The sequence below is a fragment of the Cottoperca gobio genome, chromosome 22 (genome assembly GCF_900634415.1).
Source record: "Cottoperca gobio chromosome 22, fCotGob3.1, whole genome shotgun sequence".
Taxonomy (NCBI): Eukaryota; Metazoa; Chordata; class Actinopteri; order Perciformes; family Bovichtidae; genus Cottoperca; species Cottoperca gobio.
Window position 1 is genome coordinate 4333907 of NC_041376.1, and position 20717 is coordinate 4354623.

A 20717-nucleotide genomic window follows, 5' to 3' on the forward strand; every position below is an offset into this window, starting at 1 on the left:
GGAGCCGTTGACTGAATAGATGCTCGCGGCTTCTGTAAGCGGAGCAGGGACACTTGCTGTGGAGAGAAGAGCCAGAGAGAGTGGACACTGCCCCGGACAGACGAAACAGATCACTTTCACTCAACCCACAACATCGCAACATGTCTTCAAAGTGCCCCAAGTGTGACAAGACGGTGTATTTCGGTAAGTGTTGCCCGCTTTATTTGGTCCCTGCTTTTGAAATTACTTTTGGGTCATGATGTTGAACCCCGGCCAAAATATCGATCTTTTTGGGACAACGTTGTTCACTTTTTGTAACGTTATATTTCCTTCATTTACAAATGTGTTGAATAACGTGCCTATTTGAATACAAAGCAGCTCATTCCCATTCATTGAAAAAAAACATGCGTTTCACACAACTACAACTAAGGTAAGCTGCGATACAGAATTTACATTTACTAAAAATGGCTATTTTTCAAAGGGAGTTTTGAATGTATACATACACTTTAGCCTACTTTTGTATTTTTAACAATAATTCAACATACAATACGATATTAAAAGTATGTCTTTGTTTGACAGGAGCCTAATATTGGATTTATAAAGATTAATATTGCTTTAGGCTTTTTATGTTCAGTGGTGGGAAAAATGTGAACCCTTCCTAAATTTCTCACAGAAGTCAAATTCATAGCATTCCTCAGATTAGGCTTTTTTTTGCTGGCAATGTAAATGATTTATAGAGGCAAACTTTGAGGGAACCAAAAGCAACAGAAGCAAAGAGGTCAATGTAAACAAAAGCTGTAAGAGCAAATATTTCAAAAGATTGATTCTATTATATAACCTATAAAATGCTTTTAACGTACATGAGAGAAAACATGATGTGTCACAAAAATGGATAAATTATTTATCTTATTTTGACACGATCTGTGTCATATTTAATTTCTTGTGTTTGGTAAACATCCAAGCTTGGCAGTTTGCTTTGGAGTCCTTGCCAAGAGTGCAGAAATGCCATATGCTGAGATTGCCTACTCACGGATGAGCAACATCATGCTGCGTCAGTGATATGAAAACATGTAAACATGCATCTTTTCCTATCTATCCTTAAAACAAAACAACCACTTGACCAAAGAGTCATACCCATTGCATGTTATAGTTACTATAACAGATGTTTACAGTGTAAGAAATGTACACAGATAAGAGCAAAGCAGAGGATTAAAGGAGCTCAGGTCATGAAGATATACAGAAATCTACATTTCTGCTTTCAATCTGAAGGCTGCACATGATATGCACCTTGTTCAGTGTATTTTTAGGGAACATGCTGTTGTCCTGTTCAACCCTGAGTAATCCTGTGTTTATGTTTGGCTGCATGCTGAGAACAAAAAATGTGTTCTTCGGCGCTGATCTTTTCTACACTTCGCAGCACACAACAGAGCCATCACGGGGGTCAAAATCAATTATGTGAGTGGATTGAAGTCCTCTTACGTAACAGGAGTGGCAGCAAACACCACAGCTGCTGCTCATCCTATGGGTCCCGAGAGTCACTGACATGGAATAAATATCTGTGCAAATAAGATTGTATTTCCTCCAGTTCAGATTTTATTCATGTCGGTGTATTCATTTGTGACGTAGCCTTAATTCGCTGCAGCGAGTGAGTCACAGCTCATCTGTGATGTGTATGTTATTTTTTTTTATGTAACATACTGAGAGAGAGTTATTTTTGGTTTGGGTGTGTCTTATTGGGCGGAAAGCGCCCGGGGCTGAGTAGACTGTAAAAAAGATGATGAATGGCTACTAGGGACCAGCGAAGGTGGAATTAGCTGCGCGCGTCAAACCAGGGAGGATGTAGAAAGTGAGGGAGGTTGTTAATGACGATATTGAAGTCATTTGCAAGGGAGGCTGAGAAACCTATGACAAGGCATGGGAGAGGTCAAGGGTGGGAGAAAAGTTCTGCACATGCTGCTGCCTACAGCCTGAAGCATCAACATGATGTCAGTGATGCAGTTCAGATACTGTAGAGTGAGCAGCTCCACCTTCATACATCCTCCTCTCAGATACTTGGCTCTCCAGAGACGCCAGAAATCCTTTTCAGGTCTGTAGAATTTTAAAGTTGCATAAATGAGGGAGGGTGTTAAATGCTTCTGATCAACACCGGGACATGTGTTGTTGATGGAGAAAATTGTCTATCCCCCCCCTCCATTTTTTTGTGGTGGTGGTTCGTGGCTATACAGAGCAGTGATTGGCCCACCCTGCAGTTACCCACCTGGTCCTCCATCTGGTGTTGCCCAATATTGGTTTTTAGCAGGCAAAGGTTTTCAACACTTGACTCCCCTCTTCCTTACTTCTGTAAAAAAAATACGTAATTTCAAGTGGCGGCGGTGTGTCGCAGTCTGGTGTGGAAATTCTTTTGGTTTTTATTATTTTCCGTTCGTTACTTTAATGAACATCTGTTTAATGGAGGGGATTGTTCAATTTCATTGCCACTAAAGGCGAGTGTTGACTGTAGCTGACGTTCTCTTTGCTTGTGCGGTTTTTATTTTTCTGAAATCCAAATAAACGGCACGGCCTGATCTCACCAAGTGATGGCAATTCCTTAAGACATTTTGCGTGTTATCGCTACACATTTTTGCTTTGGTGATAATAATAGAAGCTCAGAGCAAGTGCTCAGGAAGTCAGGTGACACAGAATAAAGAGCGAAGTAAACAAAGTCTGTACAGGGAGGGGGTTGGATGGATGGGTCAAACAAACGCATTACTTTCACCCAGGAGACCGCCGTTTGTGTGAAACCAAAAAGTCAACGTTTGACTTATTTACGTTAAACCTGTGTGCATAACTTTAGCCAAAACCATGATCTATGACGCGAGAAAAGCTTAAAATGCAGAGACATGAAATGACTTAAAAGTGGCGTGCTATTTAAAGGCCGTCGCATGTGATCCCGATAAACGGCACCAAAAAGAAGGAAAGTGTCACTTGTTGCTGTCGTTAAAAGAATGTGAAAATCGTACTTTTTGATTGTGGGGTCGACTAAATTCAAATTCCCAGCAGCCACATTGCGGCCTCACATCTGTTAGTTCCTTTGGTACAGAGATGCTTAGAATACACCGGGGACTATTGGCTGACATGTGACGAGCCCCAGTGGAAATGCATTGTTAGCGTGTGATCGAGTCCATGCGGGACACAACACAGCATGGCTCACTAAATCTCTCTCTCAGCTCCAGCCACAACTCTTGTGCATGACAAATTGGAGAAAAGCATCTTTGTGCAGCTTAGTGAATAAACGAGAAACTAATGGCGCTCTGATGTGAGTTTCTCTTTCTCTCTTCCATTCACCAATTCCTCTCACTGGCTCTCTTTCCTCTTCTTCTTCAATCACTTGCTCTCGCCTCAGGCCCTGAATTCCTCTTCCCCAACAAGAAGGACTGGGGGGGAAATGGGGTGAGATGGCTCGCCTTTATTTAAACCAGGAGACTCTCAAAGTGCCTCATGCATTATAATGAGAAACGACATCTCTATTCACACAAAGCTCTTTCTGTCTCCTGCACGTTTGTTGCTTCCAGCGAGGCAGAATACCTTCGTCTCTCTCAGCCTGACGACAACCTTCCCACACACCTCTTTTTATCCCGCTTTTACCCCAAACTTCCTCACAATAGCTCTTTTCTGTCAACGCTAGAGTACCCTGTTTTCCACTTGTCTGCCCAGTGGGCTGTGTGAACGTGCCTCGTCAGTTACGTAACATCATTTCTTGAGTCGTTGCCTCCTGCTCACTGCCATTACATAACCTGCCAGCTACTGTGCACCAGTCAATGAGGATCCTTTTTCTCAAATATGATCCCCTAATGGAGATGGCATTTAGCTCGGTGCTGAAAGTCAGGCTGCCTTCCCCCCCCCCCCCAACCCAACACAGGTGAAACTATTCTACCTTGCAGCACAATGACCTGTTGCATAACCGCAGTTGGGAACAAAGGTGGTCTGTAGTTCATTCAAATGCCTCGCATTTAGAATCCTAAAGATTTTCTCGCATTGAGAGTGTTTTGCCTCTACGTAACAGTCCTCTGCCCTCACTGTGTTTAGGTGCATAGTTATACGGGGTGCGGACCGGCCTTTTAAAGGTTTTACTAGAAGCATATTGGACAAATCACAGAAAACTCAGCGCTTAATCCTAAAGTGCAGCTAGCTAGGATCTGCGTACGTTTCTAATAGTATCAAAGGTATTTTTTTTAGAAATAATTTTGAACTCAACCAACATAGACGTAACGTTTTTGTCGAAATAAACCGTTCCAGTCATGGTGCCTCTTGTAAATGATAAGCTAATAATACTGTAACAAAGTTGCATTAGGTCGGCCAACAGCATTACCGTTACCCACAATGCTTCACATTGTCAGATGGAGGAACAAAAGGCTAGTTTTCTCCGCTTTCCGTTGGCGCCTAGATGTCTTCCCCGCTGGAATACAAGGCTATTACGTTACTTTCCCTGAATTTTGAATTTGAACAGATAATTTAATTTATGAACGGTAGCTCAAACTTTGAACAAAATGTGACATCCCTGCCCTGCCTGCACGTAGTGACCATGTTGCGGCAGACAGAAACTATTACTGTACATGCAAGCATTTCATGTGTCGTGGCAGACAACATTCAATTTCACCTGTTTTGTGTCAACGTTTAGTCACGCCGTGTCTTCTTTATTAAAACAAGATGCACGAGTTCTCTTAGCTGAAAGTGTCATAGGTTGCCCTGGGACTCTGTATTGTTAAAAAGCCCTTGCCAGTACCATCAGTAACCACACATTTTATGGATTATAACACTTAATCTTTTGAAGCTACTATGTTTTGACACTTTCAAAGGGAACTACCCAAACCATTTTACTACGCCTCTTTACGAGACTCAGATGATTTCACTCAAAGTAGTCTAAACACTTATGAATGTTATACTGCTGTCATGTGATGTCTACCCCCTCAAGGGCTGATTATCCAATTACATAGGCTACATCTGAAGGTGCCATTCTACTGATACGCTCCTGCTTCCTCTTTTGAAGACATGGTCCACTACTCTGCAAGCTAGTAATGCAGACTTCATCCTTTTGAAGTCCCTGACTGTAGCCGGGACACAGTGTCCTGACTGGTTAGAGATGAGATGCAGTGTGGGGCAAAGTAGGCCCAGGGGTCCAGGGAGGGACCGTGGAGAGGGTGCTTAGCCTGCGGCTCCTCTGACCAGCACGGACAGGATGCGGGTTAACTGCAGCCCATTTACGTCAGCCAGCAGCATTCACGAGGTCGGCCTCTTTTATTCACAGAGGGAGAAGGGGGGAGAAAAGGGAGAAAGCCTGGGGAGGAAACCTCGCCTTGGCTGAGGGGGATGGACGACCTCCAGAGCCAAGTTTTGCCACATGGTTGCATCAGCCACAGGACCGCGAACACAAATGCATGTTTCCTAGTGGCTCTTTAGCATCCCCACCCTGCACCGTAACTGTGAGCAGCACAGCACACACTGACCAAAAATCAATTGTAATGTTTACCACACCAAAGCCAGGGTCAACTCACTTTCCCTTCCCAAACTACCAGCAGAGAGGCTGAGCTTTTAAAACTCAACCTTTTTCACAAGTTCTGTCATTTAAAAAAATATATTTTCAGCACCTTCTTAAGTACAGATGAATTAATGATCGTGTTATTATTACTCAAAAGCTCTGAAATGATCCGTCTGTCGACAATAATCACGCCAAACATTCTCTTTTTCTCAAGTATTTGCTCCTTTTCTCTGTTTTATATCATTTGTAAATACAATATCTTTGCGATAAAAGAAGGTATTTCAAGAAGTTACCTTGGCTTCTGTGAAATGAGTCTATTTTTCACAATTTTCTGATAAACAAAACAAATTACGTGATGGATCTAAAAGCGGCAGATTTATATATTATTATCAACAGAATCCTTTTCTAACCAATGCTCGTACAAAAATAGACTTAGGAAGGGGACTCCTTGTGCTCTGGATCAGCATGTGTCTTTATTTTATGGCAGTTTATAGACTAACTTATTAGCAAACTGAGCAATTTTGGCCCATTGGCTATAAACATTTCTTTGACGATGCCTCTTAGATTTATTTAGGATTACCAGAACTAGCAAACATAAGTGGGATTATTCTTGGTGTAGTTATGTAAACCTGTTATTCAGACCTTATAGAAACTGTCAGTTGAGGGTTTTGAAATTGAGCACAGATTGCGCCCACACTCAATAAAAGACACTGTTGTAGGTGGAGAGGTTTGTAAAAATGCACAAGCTGAAAGCTCCTTTAAAGTCACTTCCCCTGGAGTGGTTTAATGCCCCTGTGCGCCCGACTGAATGGCGATTGTCTTTAGGTTTAGTGAAAGGTCACAAGTCCTTGAGGGTGTTTGTGCAGAGAGCAGAATAGAAAGGATGCAGACAAGGAAACACATGCTGCTTGTTTTTTCCTTTTTATACATTTCTCTAGAGATATGAGCCTGGTTTTCTTTTAAACTAAATGTTCCTCCCATGTTTGAGTCCTGCTTTGCCTTCTGGGGCCGCAGTCAGTCAGTCAGGTGTATGGTGTTTATTAGGACGTGCAGTTATCACACTGCTGTAGCCAAAAACAGAAAAACACCCGCGTGGACTCAGCTGTCACTGATGGATGAAGGGAATGACAGAGAGGGGATGGGCAGAGGGCAGTGCGTGTGTGTGTGTGAGTGTGTATGAGTGTGTTTTGGACGGGTTTATTGTAGGAAGAGCTGAACAGATGGGTCCACGTTACCAGAGGGTGCAATAGAACAAGAACCCAGCCAGCCGTGATTTACAGATATTAACAATAACATTGGTTACATCATGAACGTTACAGAGAAATAAGAGCGTAATTTGGCGCAGAAATCTACTCGCGAGCCTCATCTATGACAAACTGATTCATATAGTTATAATCTTTAAATGTTTATATAGCAATGAGGTCTTTGCTCCTTCATTAAAGTGTGTTGAATCTATTTAGAAATCTTTCTGTATCTCATGATTTGGTTCCTGGGATCACGATTAAAAATCGATTCTCGATTCACGAGGGGGGGCTTGTTTCAGAATCTACTCCAACTTTTCTTTTTTTTAAATCTATTTTTGGAATTAGAGAATGTATTCAGTATCTTCGAAGATAAGAATCTTGATTCCTACATGATATGTTTCACACTGAAACAAACAGAAACATCCTTTAAAGTTGCTGCTCCTCACTTGTGCAGCACTCGCAGCCCGATCGAATTATTGAGTGATAAGAGAGCACCCATATGAGATTTCAGAGCCCAACCCCCCCTGGTGGACATTCCTGCCGCACTGCATGCTGGGAGTTCAGCTGTATAAATGTTGTTCTGAACTTGTACTAGAGCTTGTTTATCTATTTTGCCTTTTTTAAGCTATAAGTAAGACAGAAAGGATCAGCTTGCTCCTGACCCCGGGGGTGAATCTCTGGCCTATCTGGGCGCAGCTGCCCTGTCACTGACGACAATTAAGCAACCATAATTAAGTAGTTGTCCGTTAATATTTCCCCTCTGAGGGCAACTTGTTACTGTTCTGTTGCTTAATGTTCTGTCCAATTACAGTGTGTTTTGCAGAGCACTTTCTGCTCCCATGCTGCTCCTCTTACAGACCGTCTGTGCTCGGAGCCTAATTGGTTTCACTCTTAATATGATCTGAAGTGTAAGTGAATCATGTCACAGAAATTACAATTAAATCGAATTTTCAACCAGCTTGAAGTTGTCTGATGTGCCTCCATCTTTGCAAGCCGAACGGACACTGAAACATCACGAGTCATTTGATGTTGAATTACAGATTCTATACTTTGCATTAGATGTCTCATGACTCCAATTTACTAAGAATAAAGTTAGGATAACTAAGGATGACTGCCCCTCTGTAATGCTGTTGTGCTGGCTCTTAGTAAATATTTGTCTGATGGGCTGATTTGGACAATATGTCATTAGAACGGTAGAAAAAGCTCAAGTTTTCCAAATGAAGTGAGAGAAAACGATGCTTTTCTCATTAGTTATGCTCTTTTACAGATGTTCAAAGTATGTTTGAAGCTGTGAAAAGCATTACGGCTGTATTAGGTGTGAATGTGTCTGACCTTATTAAATCAGAAAGCATGAGCCATTCACAATTTAAATGCTTTTTCCATATAGGTAAAAGCACCTAAATAACTTACTGATGCTTTGAATGGCACAAAGTGCTGTGTTTAGATGAGATGTTCCTGCCAGTGGCAGCGCTAAGACTGTCGTAATGCCTTTTTTCGTTGGGCGTCAAGTCAATTTCTTTAGCACTTGAGCCTGTTTGGTAATTTCCTGGCTCCAAATCAACTCAAATGTGCCGAGGTGGGTGGAGTGCCACAGCTGGGGTGGTGTTTACGCACATCAGGTGGTACCGTGTGCACAGTTTGGGCACTCATTTTCCACATGAAATTGTGCTCATGTTTCTTCGCATCTTGTCACAAACGAAAGCTCTAACTGCAGACCTCTTCATAATCCCAACAAAACACTTTCAAGCCCCCTTTCCTCTTGATTATGTTCCGCAACATCAGTGAAACGAGCAAAGACAACACCGAGGCTAAATCAGAGAGAAGAGGAGTCAGCGGCCGGCTGTCTCGGTGATTTAAACCATATTGACAATGCAATCAGAGGAGCTGGCCGCAGACTGAAGAGCTTAGATGAGGAATTTACAAATGAAGTTAAGAAGCTTACAGCGGCGCAGGTATCATATGGTTATGGTGACGACCTCCGACCAGCACTCTGTTTTCATCTTATTTGGTCATCCTCTCACCTGGAGCTCAGTGTACCTGCAGTAACATCGTCCGTCAGTCATTCATATGAATAAAGAACATTTATTTGTTTGACCAGCAGCTGGAGATCAAGAGGTTGAGGTGAGGGTTGTGTGTGCATGCATGATATATATATATATTCCAAAAGCTCCGTGTTCTCTCTTAAAACACAACGTCAATATTTATATATATTTACTAGGGCTGTCGAATTAACGCAGATTGCCCCTGACTGTCTGACAGCAAATATTGTTATATGCGATTACTTAATCACAAAGCTTGAAATTAATTAGATTAATTGTTTTAATCGCTTGACAGCCCTAATATCTTTCTGTTAAATGATCAAATCTGCCTTGATAAATCCCAACAAATCAGGTCCATTCCTATGGCTGAACCTCACGAGGGATTGTCAATTGTTTAGCATCCCAGAGTTTTGACACGTTATATTCACTGAGTGGATTACTATTACAGCTTTTCCCCCAGGAAATTGTTTACCCGAGAAGGTTAGCCAACCAGATTCTGACTTATCTCGTCTCGTGATCCATTTAGTTCAGAGATTACATCCTGAACAGCAGTCAAATATATAAATATATGGTGTTTGCTGTTTATCAGGTGAGATGCTCCGCAACTCTTCAACAGTGATTTCCCAAAGCTGTCCTACTGTTTGCATTAAACCCCCGGGGAACCCTTTGCTGTGTGCTTTTGAGTGAGGCTGTCATGAGACAGGATCTGGCACATCCTCATCGATGTTGACAATGTAAATGTGAATATCCGGAGAGACTTCCCCGTGAACGGGAGCTTGTTTGTTTACACGAGTAGGTGTTTGCACCCTCGGGTTAAAGCCGTAACAAGGTAGAGGAAGACTTGGTGGCATTTCGGCTGCTTAATTTGCGCCCACGTGTTTCCTATTTTGGGACACAAAGAACCCGTAACTCAGTCGGTTGGATTTTACTTTCTACACCTTTTTTTTTTTTTAAAGATGTCAAACTAAATGCATATTTCAGACGTTATTTCAGTGATCGAGCTATGCTGCATGAAGGATAATAAGGATCGAGGCTGCTTGGAGCTGGGGGGGGGGGGGGGGTATAAACATCTGGGCTAGAAGCGGATCCCCTCCACCTCCCCCACTCTATAACTCCCACACCACATAATGCAGACAGACAGTCTCACCCCTCTTGTAATAACAACTAGCCTTTAAAACAGGGAGTTGTTAAACAGTGGACTTTGTTACTACACACAGACAGAGTCACAGACAGGAATGAGGACATACTCGTGAGGCTCTGACGTCAACTCATGCACTGACTGTGTGCGTCCATGAGTCAGTCAATGGTAGCATGTTTAACACTGTAGAGGTGTCGGTGGCGGGCGCGTCTCCTCAGATTTAGGAGGAAATAAAACACACACACTTAATACTCGAGAGCAGACGGGTTGGTTTCGGGTTTATACTCTTTAAACATCGGCTGAAGGTGTTTTTAAAGGTTTGTTCTGTCATTTAAAACAACTAGAAAAGGCGAAAGTTGTCTTAGTGCGTCTGTTACTTTCCGAAACTGCCAATCTGACCTCCACCTGACGCTGTGATTGGCCGACTGCATCTTCTCGAACTCGCTCGCTTCAATATGACACAGCTGGTTCTGTTGGAGCATAACCCGACCCATGTTAGCCGAAGCCCCAGTGATGGTGTCCTTTTAACTCAAGCTGTCGTGTCTGAAGGGTTTGTGGCCATCTTCTGATTTAAGAATCTATTATTGATTTCAAAGACGTCTTTTTACCGACAGTATCTTCTAAGAGTGATTTAACAGTATTGTGACGTCCGAGTCAGCATTCCTCTGCTAAGTGTTGACGGGAGGTCACGCACCCCGTCCCCGGCTGCTCTCCAGGGCCTTGTTGGCCATTTGTCTCAGTGTTTTTGTAATTGACAGGGAGAACTGATTGGCGAGTAAACAGAAACCTCTGCAGGGAGAAGTCAGAGCTCTGAAAGCGATCCCAAGAAGCATTTTCCAGAACATGATACCCATAACATAATTTTCAAATCGAATTAAATTTATGATTGAATGAAGGGAATTAATTTGGTCAAAAGGGGAAAATAATACAGAAAAGCATTGCAAAAATACACATATCCATAAAAGGAACGACACAAAAGAAGGTGTAAAAATAAATGAGTTCTTCGGAGATCAATGCCGTTCAGAAACTAACTCTTAAATCGCTGATGTCGGATTTAATTTGCTTCCTGTCATGACGTTGACGCAGGAATTTGACAACACTTAAACATGGTTATGGTACATATGGGAAAGCAGTTACAGCGAGGACGTCCAGGAGGAAGTAATCGTCGGTCTGTCTGCATACATGCGGTTTGTTTGTGTGCGTTTGGACTGGGGGGGTATGTAGGAAACAGACTGCAGCATCCGGCTATTATTTGTGCCCTGCCTTGATAAGAGACGGTGTTTCCTCCGCTGCCTGCACGACTCCTTGGGGCCCATTGTGTTGAAGCAGAACAGATTTATTATTGGAACGGGTGTAATTGGGGGGTCCCTCGCTTGTCTGGAGTCGGTCTGGGAGAGAAAGGGGACGGAAATAGGCTTGAAGGGCCTCCTGCAGCAGGATGGGTATACTGTAAACTGGGGGAGGGGCGTGTGCATGTTTTAGAGGGGTAACACAAAGGATCTGGGTTAGCTGTGGGAACCCCCTGCTGCTCCAGCTGGACTGGGACTCACGCCACTTTCTGTCTGTCCCGCAATGACATCATCGCTGCATCCTGTGGTCGGACACAAGCAGCTCCCACCCCCAGTCACTCAGTTCACCCAAGGCCCAGCAACCCACAAATACAGTACAAGCTAATCATTATTCTGGAGAGTGAAGCGACGAGGGCACGTCATTGCTCTCCGGGATGAGCGATTTGAGCGCCACATTATAAACGCATTCAAAGCCCAACACAATCGATGGCTGTTGTTGACAGTAATGTATATCAATGGTGCTTTATGTGAATGTTTGCACTCACCACTCCCCGTCCCTTTTGTGTTTCATGTGCAGCTGAAAAGGTGTCATCACTGGGGAAGGACTGGCACAAGATGTGTCTCAAGTGTGACCGCTGCAACAAGCTCCTGAACGCCGGAGGCCACGCTGAGGTCAGTGAGACACCACCAGTACACGTACAATACTGTGCTCTCATTAAAGGCATCTGATACAAATCTGTCTTCTCTGGGAGATTATAAAAGAGAAACAAAATAATGGATAAAAATGTATACAAGATAATAAACATGTTTAAAAGTGAACAGTGGAGGAAAGTAACTAAGTACATCCAGCTGTTTAGTTGAAAAGACTTAAAGATAATTGTGTAAATGCCATTACAATCTCAAAATGTACGATTATAAAGTGATTTACAGGTTCAGCTTCATGCTTAAAGGCACCAGGGGTTTACCAGGAGAAACAGGAGGGAGGAGATATGTGTTTTAACTCCGTAACTGGGGCAATGATATGGACTCTTTGGAGCCTGTATAGTAGCTGTGTGCATAGAGCACGTCTCTAACATTGCCTGGGGTGGTAGCAGTTCACGTCCCACTGAGGCCATTCATGCCGACGTTATATGCACTCAGTGATGCTGGGAGTGTTCAACAAATGGTTTTTTTTCATTTACTTTATGGGCTTTTTGTCTGTTAATACAAGTTCTATTTTAGGTAGTTATGTTGTTTTTCTGTACGATATATATATATATATGTAAATACACACAGTACAGTCGTGTTGATCGCACAAGGTCACATCCAACACACTCCATGCCATCGTTTCTTTTCAGTTCATTGACTGTTGTTGTGAAATCTAAAAAGGGGAAGCCAGCGCTGCCTGGTCATGAATTGACTTATTGAAAGAAATGCTAACCATGTGACCATTTAACATTGGCTTGTTTCAGCGTTTAAGACTAATATAAGTACAAGGATAGTGTTTTTAGTGTCTTGCCATATGTGATTTATGCTAGGGACTACATGCAGGGTTAGTTTGTGAACTACTGCTGACGAGCTAACTGCTAACACGCTAGCGACCCTTTACCGTTGACTCATTGTCTCATAACTGTCTTTTACTGCAAGGTCAAATAAAAGTAAATGGTACCACTTAGCTAATAAGCTACAATAGCCTCTCTGGCTCTTCGTCAGCACAATTGAGACGGTTTGGATGATGGCCAGCGATGTGTCAAACTTCACCAAAGTTGAACCCACTGATAAAAATGTGCCGTTTATTTAAAAACTGTTCTGAGCAGTTGTTTAGACTGGAAGAGTCTTTTCAAGTGTTTTTCAGCGGGTCGAGAATATGAAGTCATTTCCTTTCACTTCACAGAACTTGGTGCATTTTTGCACAGGAAATTGCTGAGTGCATGCTTTCCCCCCTCGCCTTGTGTGTCTGGTCGCATCTGTCAATATGAGTCGTCCTTGTGGGAATTTTAACCCCCTGAGCGTTACAGGATGAGTTGCCTTTTTCCTCCCTGTTGCATAATCACACTGCAGTATCACGTCTCAACATAGAGAGACCCCCGCCCCACCGTGGATTTTCTTATCATGCCGTGTTTTTTTTCTTTTGTGACCCAGCCAACGATTCAACTCTCACCCTCTCGCGCTCTCTGTAAATGAATCTCCCGCTCTTTTCTCGACACACACAGAGGATGTGATCTCAGCGTGTCTTTGTACACAAAAGCAAAATCCCTGCGGACCCCAAAGGATGCTGCTGTTTTAATCTCTGCGTGATTACAGTGATGTAGTCACACTATCTCTCTCGGCCCACCATCCTCCACACTCTCTCTCTCTCTCTCTCTCTCTCTGTCTCTCTCTCTGTCTGTCTGTCTCTCTGTCTCTCTCACCATCCCCTCTCTCTCTCTGTCTGTCGTCTGTCTTCTGTCTGTCTGTCTGTCTCTCTCTCTCTCCTCTCTCTCATAGATAGAGAGTATGAATATATAATAGATAATCCATCTCGACAGATCACAAGACGGTTATATACCCTCTACGAAGAATCTTGTTCTCGCTATCTCTATATCTCTCTCTCTATCTCTTCCTCTCTCCTATCGTCTCTCTCTCTCTCTCTCTCTCTCTCTCTCTCTCTCTCTCTCTCTCTCTCTCTCTCTCTCTCTCTCTCTCTCTCTCTCTCTCTCTCTCTCTCTCCATGGACAGCATCCAGATCCTGCCCCGGGCTGCTGCCCCGGTCTGCAGCACCTGTGCCACGAGCCTGACTTTAGTAGGCAAAAACTCAATACTCGATCATCGTCATGGAAACAGAGTGAGGCTTAGAGACGTATAAAACATTGAAGCGTGTAAAAAGGGACTGTGGTCTTTGTTAGGGAGGGTGTTTGATGTCATCTCCTGGTCTGGTATGCAAAAGGTTGTGACCCTCAGAGAAATACTGACTGCTTCTTTAAAAGGAGTCTGTCGTCTGTGGGCCGAATGAGGGCAGCAGCTTCCCGAGGCGGGTTGGCAGAGAGCCAGGCCTGAGGAGGTGACACGTCCTCAATGCTGACCCTAAAAGATCAGGATTGTATTTAATGGCAGCCCTAACGCACATCTATATATCATCACAAGATGATGACAAGAGAGTAATAACTCTGTCGGTCTCATGATCCACAGCTTTAAAGGATAAGAATCGATGCTGCAGAATCACAAATAGTCTTTTTTTTATTCCATAGGTGTCCTATGCTAGTAGCAGCTCCTTCGAATGATAAAATCTAAGAGGGAAAAACAGTCTTGATTGAACTCTCGGACCGGATGCCATAACTTGATAGCATCTTTTATCCTTAAAATAGCTACCTGTTAACATACGTAGTGACTTTGCTATAAGCCTGTAAGGAAGTAAAAAGCAGAGCCCAGTGGTTCAAAGTTAATCCACCTCCATTCTTGTCTCTCGTACAGGGACTGAGCAAAGTGCGTGAGTAGAGGTTGAAGGAATGGGGGGGGGGGGGGGGGGATTAAGATGAGGATGAGGGCAGGAAAGAAAAAGATGGATAAAACAGATTTAAATGTCAGGATGTGGGAAGTGAACAGCTGGGAAGAGAGTGGGCTGTGTGAAGCGATGGATAATCCATTTTTAGGGTCCCTCTGCCTCACAGCCAGAGCCACAGCGATACTGTACAGCTGACCGTTAACAGACCACTCGGTTCTCTTCACAATGGAGCCCTGTGTGTGTGTGTCCTGTCCTGAGAAAGTCATCAGTGCTTAGTCACGGCAGGGCCGTCCAGACCTTCACGGATCTTATAAATGTCAAACAGGAAGTGTGAGAGGAGGGCTTGAACAGTAGGCGATCCTGTTATTATTAAAGGGGAGAGAAGAATCCCTTTTCCTTCCACACCATCGCTCCTCTCCAAGGAGCTCATATGGCCAAAGTAGATTCTGGGTAGAATTAGAATTAGTCCCTTTGTTATTTAACGCCAGTTTTTCCCTTACCACCGAGGGCCTGGCATCTTGCCCGTGGCATTCGCTCGGTTCTCCTCTTCTATGGGCATCGGGCTCTGGACCAGTGGCCCTCGGCCCTGATCCCCTCCATCACATGCTCCTGCAGTGACCGCCACATTCCCAGCATGCATCAGCAACAAGCCATCTATGTCTTAGACTGATCCCTCAAGTGGGGTACAGACTGAAAGGCTCCACTGAAGTGTGGCGCTGGATCCGTCAACAGAGTCCCGTTTCTCGGATACAGCCGGCGTCATTATTATGTGTTGAGATGGGGAAAAAAAAAATCTCATCTCCGTTTTTGGACACAATCTCTCCATCTCCTCTCCAAAAGCAAAATATATGATGTCAGAAAAAAGCGTGAAATATACGAGTTCTCATACGTGTCATGGTTACATCATCAGGTGTTGTTTTTAATCCTAACAGACTGAGTCAGTTTGCTTTATATAAAAGTCATGGTGTGCTTCTCTCTCTCCCCCAGCATGATGGACGGCCCCTACTGCCACAAACCGTGCTATGCTGCCCTCTTTGGGCCGAAAGGTAAAGTACATGAACATTTATTCATCATAAACTACGTTCACCTGTTTATGCATCTTAACTAAACTTTGTCTATACTCTCTTATTGCATCTTAACGGGACGTATATTCTTTTGTAATGTGCTGCTTAGTATGTTTATGTTTGTATTCAGTGTTGAAACAATGTTTGTATGACGCCCTGTCTCTATCTAGTTAATAAAAGAAAAATGTTTTTAGTATGGAGGCCTAAAACTGACTCGGTCACCAATAAATACATAAACTAAATGCTGAAATTAATACATAAATAGATCAGTATTTTGATTCATTAATAAATAAAAAATAAACCATAAAGAATACATAAATTAATCATTGCTTTCTGTATTTGTCTGTACATGAATTGAATGTTAAATAGCTGCAATATTTATATTTTGCGATTAATTACCAATATTTATTCATTCATTAATCTAACCATGTATGTAGATATTCATCTCTGCAATAATGTAATCTTTTCTATTTTATTTATTTATCAAAAACATTTATTGTTTGTATTTAATGACATATCTCGATCTCAATGTCAAATGAACATTTCCTCTTTGTTTTGCTGTTACTGACGTCTTCTTACTGCTGTAACTGTCCAGGTGTGAACATTGGTGGCGCCGGCTCTTATGTGTACGATACTCCAGCCAACAACAACCCCACTAGTGTGGATTCGGTCCCAAGAGCCGAAGAGAAGCGAGTGTTCGCCCCCAAGGCAGCACCCAAAGGTAAAAGAGAAGCGTGTATTCAGACTGTGGAAGTGAATCTATCAGCAAGTGTTGACTGGGGGGGGGGGGGAGAAGTTCGTCGATGGTCTCTTCAGATTTTTAGTGTTTCAGGTCGGAATGAAAGCCGCTGCTGACTCGATGATAAGAACGCCGATACACAAAGTCTTTTGGGACTTGAGGAGGATTATCCCAGACGTGTTAGATCGTGTGTGTGTGTGTGTGTGTGTGTGTGTGTGTGTGTGTGTGTGTGTGTGTGTTCTGGGAAACCCCTGTCAGCAGGAACAAAATCATTTTATCTCGTGTTTTCTTTGTCAGTTTATCTTCGCTGTGCAGTTTTCAGTTGGTGGCTGTTTTCTACTCACTTGGTGTTTGAAGCCAGAAAACAACAGCACAGATTTAGGATTTTAACCTCTGAGGATTTAAATCTTTCAATGTGCGGGGGCTAAAATTAGGAACAGTTTACGTGAAATCTTTTAGAATATTTTACAAGGAAAGATGGGTGAATGTTTTTAGTGTTTTAGTCAATAGTGCAATTAGTATAATGTGTAACATAGTAACTACTATAATTAAATGATTTCATATTATGGTTTAGGGCAATCCAGGACTAAAGAGTTGTTTTTATAATAATTATAGTTTGTTTGTTTGTTTTGAAAGTGTGTTATGTGTAGGTTGTTTTATGACAGTGTCTTTGTCCTTTAGCGCCACCTGCAGTCCCAGAACAACACTGCATGTTCACTTATCATCCAGGGACGCCATGATTGGCTGTTGAAAGGGGGAGTGAATGAAGCAACTTGGAAGTCAGAATGTTAAATTGGTTTAATTTAACAATTCCCTCTTGAAACATGAAATCTCTTGAATACTAAACTCAGTTACATGTTTATACCCCTTTATTATCAGTACACTGCATTTCACACCTGTCGGAGAAGATTAGTGGTCATTTATCGAATAGTTTCACTTCCCTTTCCAGTATTGTAATGTGTGTGTGTGTGTGTGTGTGTGTGTGTGTGTGTGTGTGTGTGTGTGTGTGTGTGTGTGTGTGTGTGTGTGTGTGTGTGTGTGTGTGTGTGTGTGTGTGTGTGTGTGTGTGTGTGTGTGTGTGTGTGTGTGTGTGTGTGTGTGTGTGTGTGTGATGTTTCAGCAGCCGGCAGCATCACCACCTTTTCTGGAGAGGCCAACCTGTGTCCCCGGTGCAGCAAGAAGGTGTATTTTGGTGAGTAATTCAACACTTTCAGGGAAAAAAGGTTGTAGTAAAAAGTGCGAAACTGCAAAGTGGTTGCCATGGTGTCTCACAGGTGTGTGTGTGTGTGTGTGTTTGTAGCTGAGAAGGTGACATCTCTGGGTAAGGACTGGCATCGACCCTGTCTGCGCTGTGAGAGGTGCAGCAAGACTCTGACTCCTGGCAGCCATGCAGAGGTGAGGGGAGGGGGGGGGGGGGGGGGGGGGGGGGAGGAAGAAGCTGGAAAAATACTGAGAAGAACAAAAGAACCAGCAGAAAGAAATAAACAGAACAAAACACTGAAGTCTGCTTTAATTATGCCGTTAATGTTCAGCATTAGAGGTGTTAGCTTTGAGGTCATAGTAATTATACTGCGTTAATATAATGTACACCACCTGTAACGATGACAATATAATTAACATACATTTGAATTGGATTTGACAGCAATGTGACATAAAACAACTGATGAGTAGGAAACTAATGTCCAAGTAAAAAAACACCAGTCTTCCTCTAAACAATCACACGTTCTGACTACAGCTGCAACGATTAGTTGATTAATCGATTAGTCGATCGACAGATAAATACAAAATATAGTTGCAGCCCTTATTCAGACAAGTACATTCTCACAGACACACCTGTCTTTACATCCTGTCTGCCTGACGTGAGGCAGACAGGATGCTGCTTTTATTATGTTAATGTTTGTATTTCTTTATATTCCAGCATGACGGCCAGCCCTACTGCCACAAACCGTGCTACGCTGTTCTCTTCGGGCCCAAAGGTAACCGCTAGGGGGTGCTGTCAACCCACCGATTATCAGCTACACTTGAAACAGAATGTCAATATGTCCGAGCACTTGAGCCACGCTGCGCACAACACATTGTTGTCAAGAGTCAGTTCCTCATAGCGTTGTCTACAACACGGCAGCAGCTTCTTGAGTAAATGTTTTGCCACCTCTCCTGCTCACGTTCTACCTTCTCTCTCTCCCTCTCTGGTAACCCCCTCACCCACTGGCTCTCCCTGCGGTTTCTCCAGGCGTAAACACCGGTGGTGTTGGCAGCTACATCTATGAAAAGGAGCCCAGTGCAGTGACCCAGCCTTGAACCTTTTGTCCCCTCAGCTTCATCCCTCTTCTCTACACAACACTGATCGTCAACCACAGTATTATTCGTAGCCTTTTTCTCTTCCTCCCACCTGTGCATTCATCCCCGAGACAACCAGCCTTCTGATCCTTCTGTACTTTACTCTGACCCGCTCCCAGCTGATTTGGCACCGTGAGGAATGACTTAAATTGCCGAGACATGTGTCGTATAATGTATTTGCTCCGGGAGAGCCACATCCAGCGTTCCCACAGGTTATTACAAATACTTCCATGTTTACACATTTATACTATATACTAGGATGTGGTCCACATTAAATGTCACCACAGTAAGACACAAAGGTCTCATATTTCAATGTTGTACCCTGAACGCTGTGTGATTGAGGAGCTCTGTTTTGAGATGACATATGTTTAGCAAAAATGTGACTGAGGGGGATTCTTAGGCGTGGAAAAAGTGCATTGTGGGTAGAGGTGCAGCGTGTTGACAGCTAGAGGAATTTCACCTCGGAGGCTGTTGCGCACACACACAGGTGCTGCTCAGGAGCATGTTGCCAATAAATCTGTGTTTTACAAATGCCATATTTACGTTCTGGCTGCCTGACAACATTCCTTATTTTAAAAAAAAAGTCCCAACTTATTGTAAAAAGATGGAAAGAGGATCTCAGGCGACTGTTACAGGATTTTCAACAAACCCACATACATTTATTTTACTTAGCAGCATATGTTCATAACCTCAACATCCGGATAAAGTGCTACTAAATAACTCAAACGTCTTTTTTTAAATGAGGCAGAATGTGGGGGAGGTTTTGCAAAGGGCGGGGCTGTGGTTAGCTGGAAGAGAAACGTGTATTTATTGCTTCAAATCAAGTTATTTCGATTTAATTAGCCATTGTACTACTTACCCTTCATGGGACTGATTGTGAAGGAGGTCAAACGAGGCAACGTAAACTGTATAAATCTCTACGATCAAGATTTCTATTGTTAATTACAAATGAATAACCCTGCTGTTGTCTTCCGAGAGATGACGCGCTAATTGAAGTATTCTCAGTAGCTTGTAGAAACACTGCGGACAAGTCATTCTGTAAGAATGTGCATCCTAGTATTATTGTTAGACTGTTACTGTGTTTGTGTAATACCTGTCGGACATCGTAGGGCTTCATAGACACCCCCGCGGGGCTCACTGTTTGTACAAGTCGCTGCACTTCAGCCCTGCTGCATTCGTCTTTTTAACCCGTCGAATAAATATATAATAAACTCTTCGTCTGTGTTGTTGAACTCCTTTCTCTGTTTGTGAATTAAACTAAACAAACGCTACAAGTCATGTGAGTTTCTTGTCTTAAGTATCAGTTATTTGTTTTCTACATGTACTTGTACTGCGTCCACTCCCAGTCTGACTTTCAAATACTACAAACTACTGATTGAGAGCAGAGGAAACTAATGTGTCACCCCCCCCCCCCCCCAATAAAGAGTCCAGCTCGCCTTCAGTGAAATGTCATCACAAAGGCTGAGCTTTCCCCTGAATGAATCACTTGGCTCATTCATCTCAGGTTGGTCGTAACTGTAACGCATTATGTTTTATGAGCGTGAGATGTGACACAATGTGCGCTGCAGTATTTTTAGTCAGGTGTAAACTGCACACTCGCTGATGCTCGTCTTGGTCACGCTTTATTTTATAGGTCCCAAGGTTTTCTGATCATTTCCTCTGACATTTTAATGAAACAACTGTGTTTTTAGGTATGAATTACAGGTGACACAGATTTTGAGACGAGTTAATGTCAACTAATTTACTCTTTTAGAAAACACCTAATGGTTTATAACACATAATGTAGTTGTACGCGCTGTGAGGACGTCCTATATTTATATTATTACAACTATATTGTCCTGTCGCTTGTACACCAGCGTCTCCAGAGACGAGATGTACATTAATAAACACTTGTATATGCTTACATCAACCTT

The 20717-nt window shown here is 43.0% G+C and overlaps 1 protein-coding gene across 1 annotated transcript; it reads left to right on the plus strand.

Annotated features, from left to right (window-relative positions):
* Positions 1-20020, plus strand: crip2 (cysteine-rich protein 2). The gene is given in 9 exon segments (XM_029460932.1): positions 1-183; positions 11782-11876; positions 15652-15663; positions 15665-15710; positions 16324-16449; positions 17588-17659; positions 17768-17862; positions 18386-18443; positions 18698-20020. Coding segments are annotated over 9 exon segments (615 nt in total). The 5' UTR covers positions 1-140; the 3' UTR covers positions 18766-20020.
* The last annotated feature ends 697 nt before the right edge of the window (positions 20021-20717 follow it).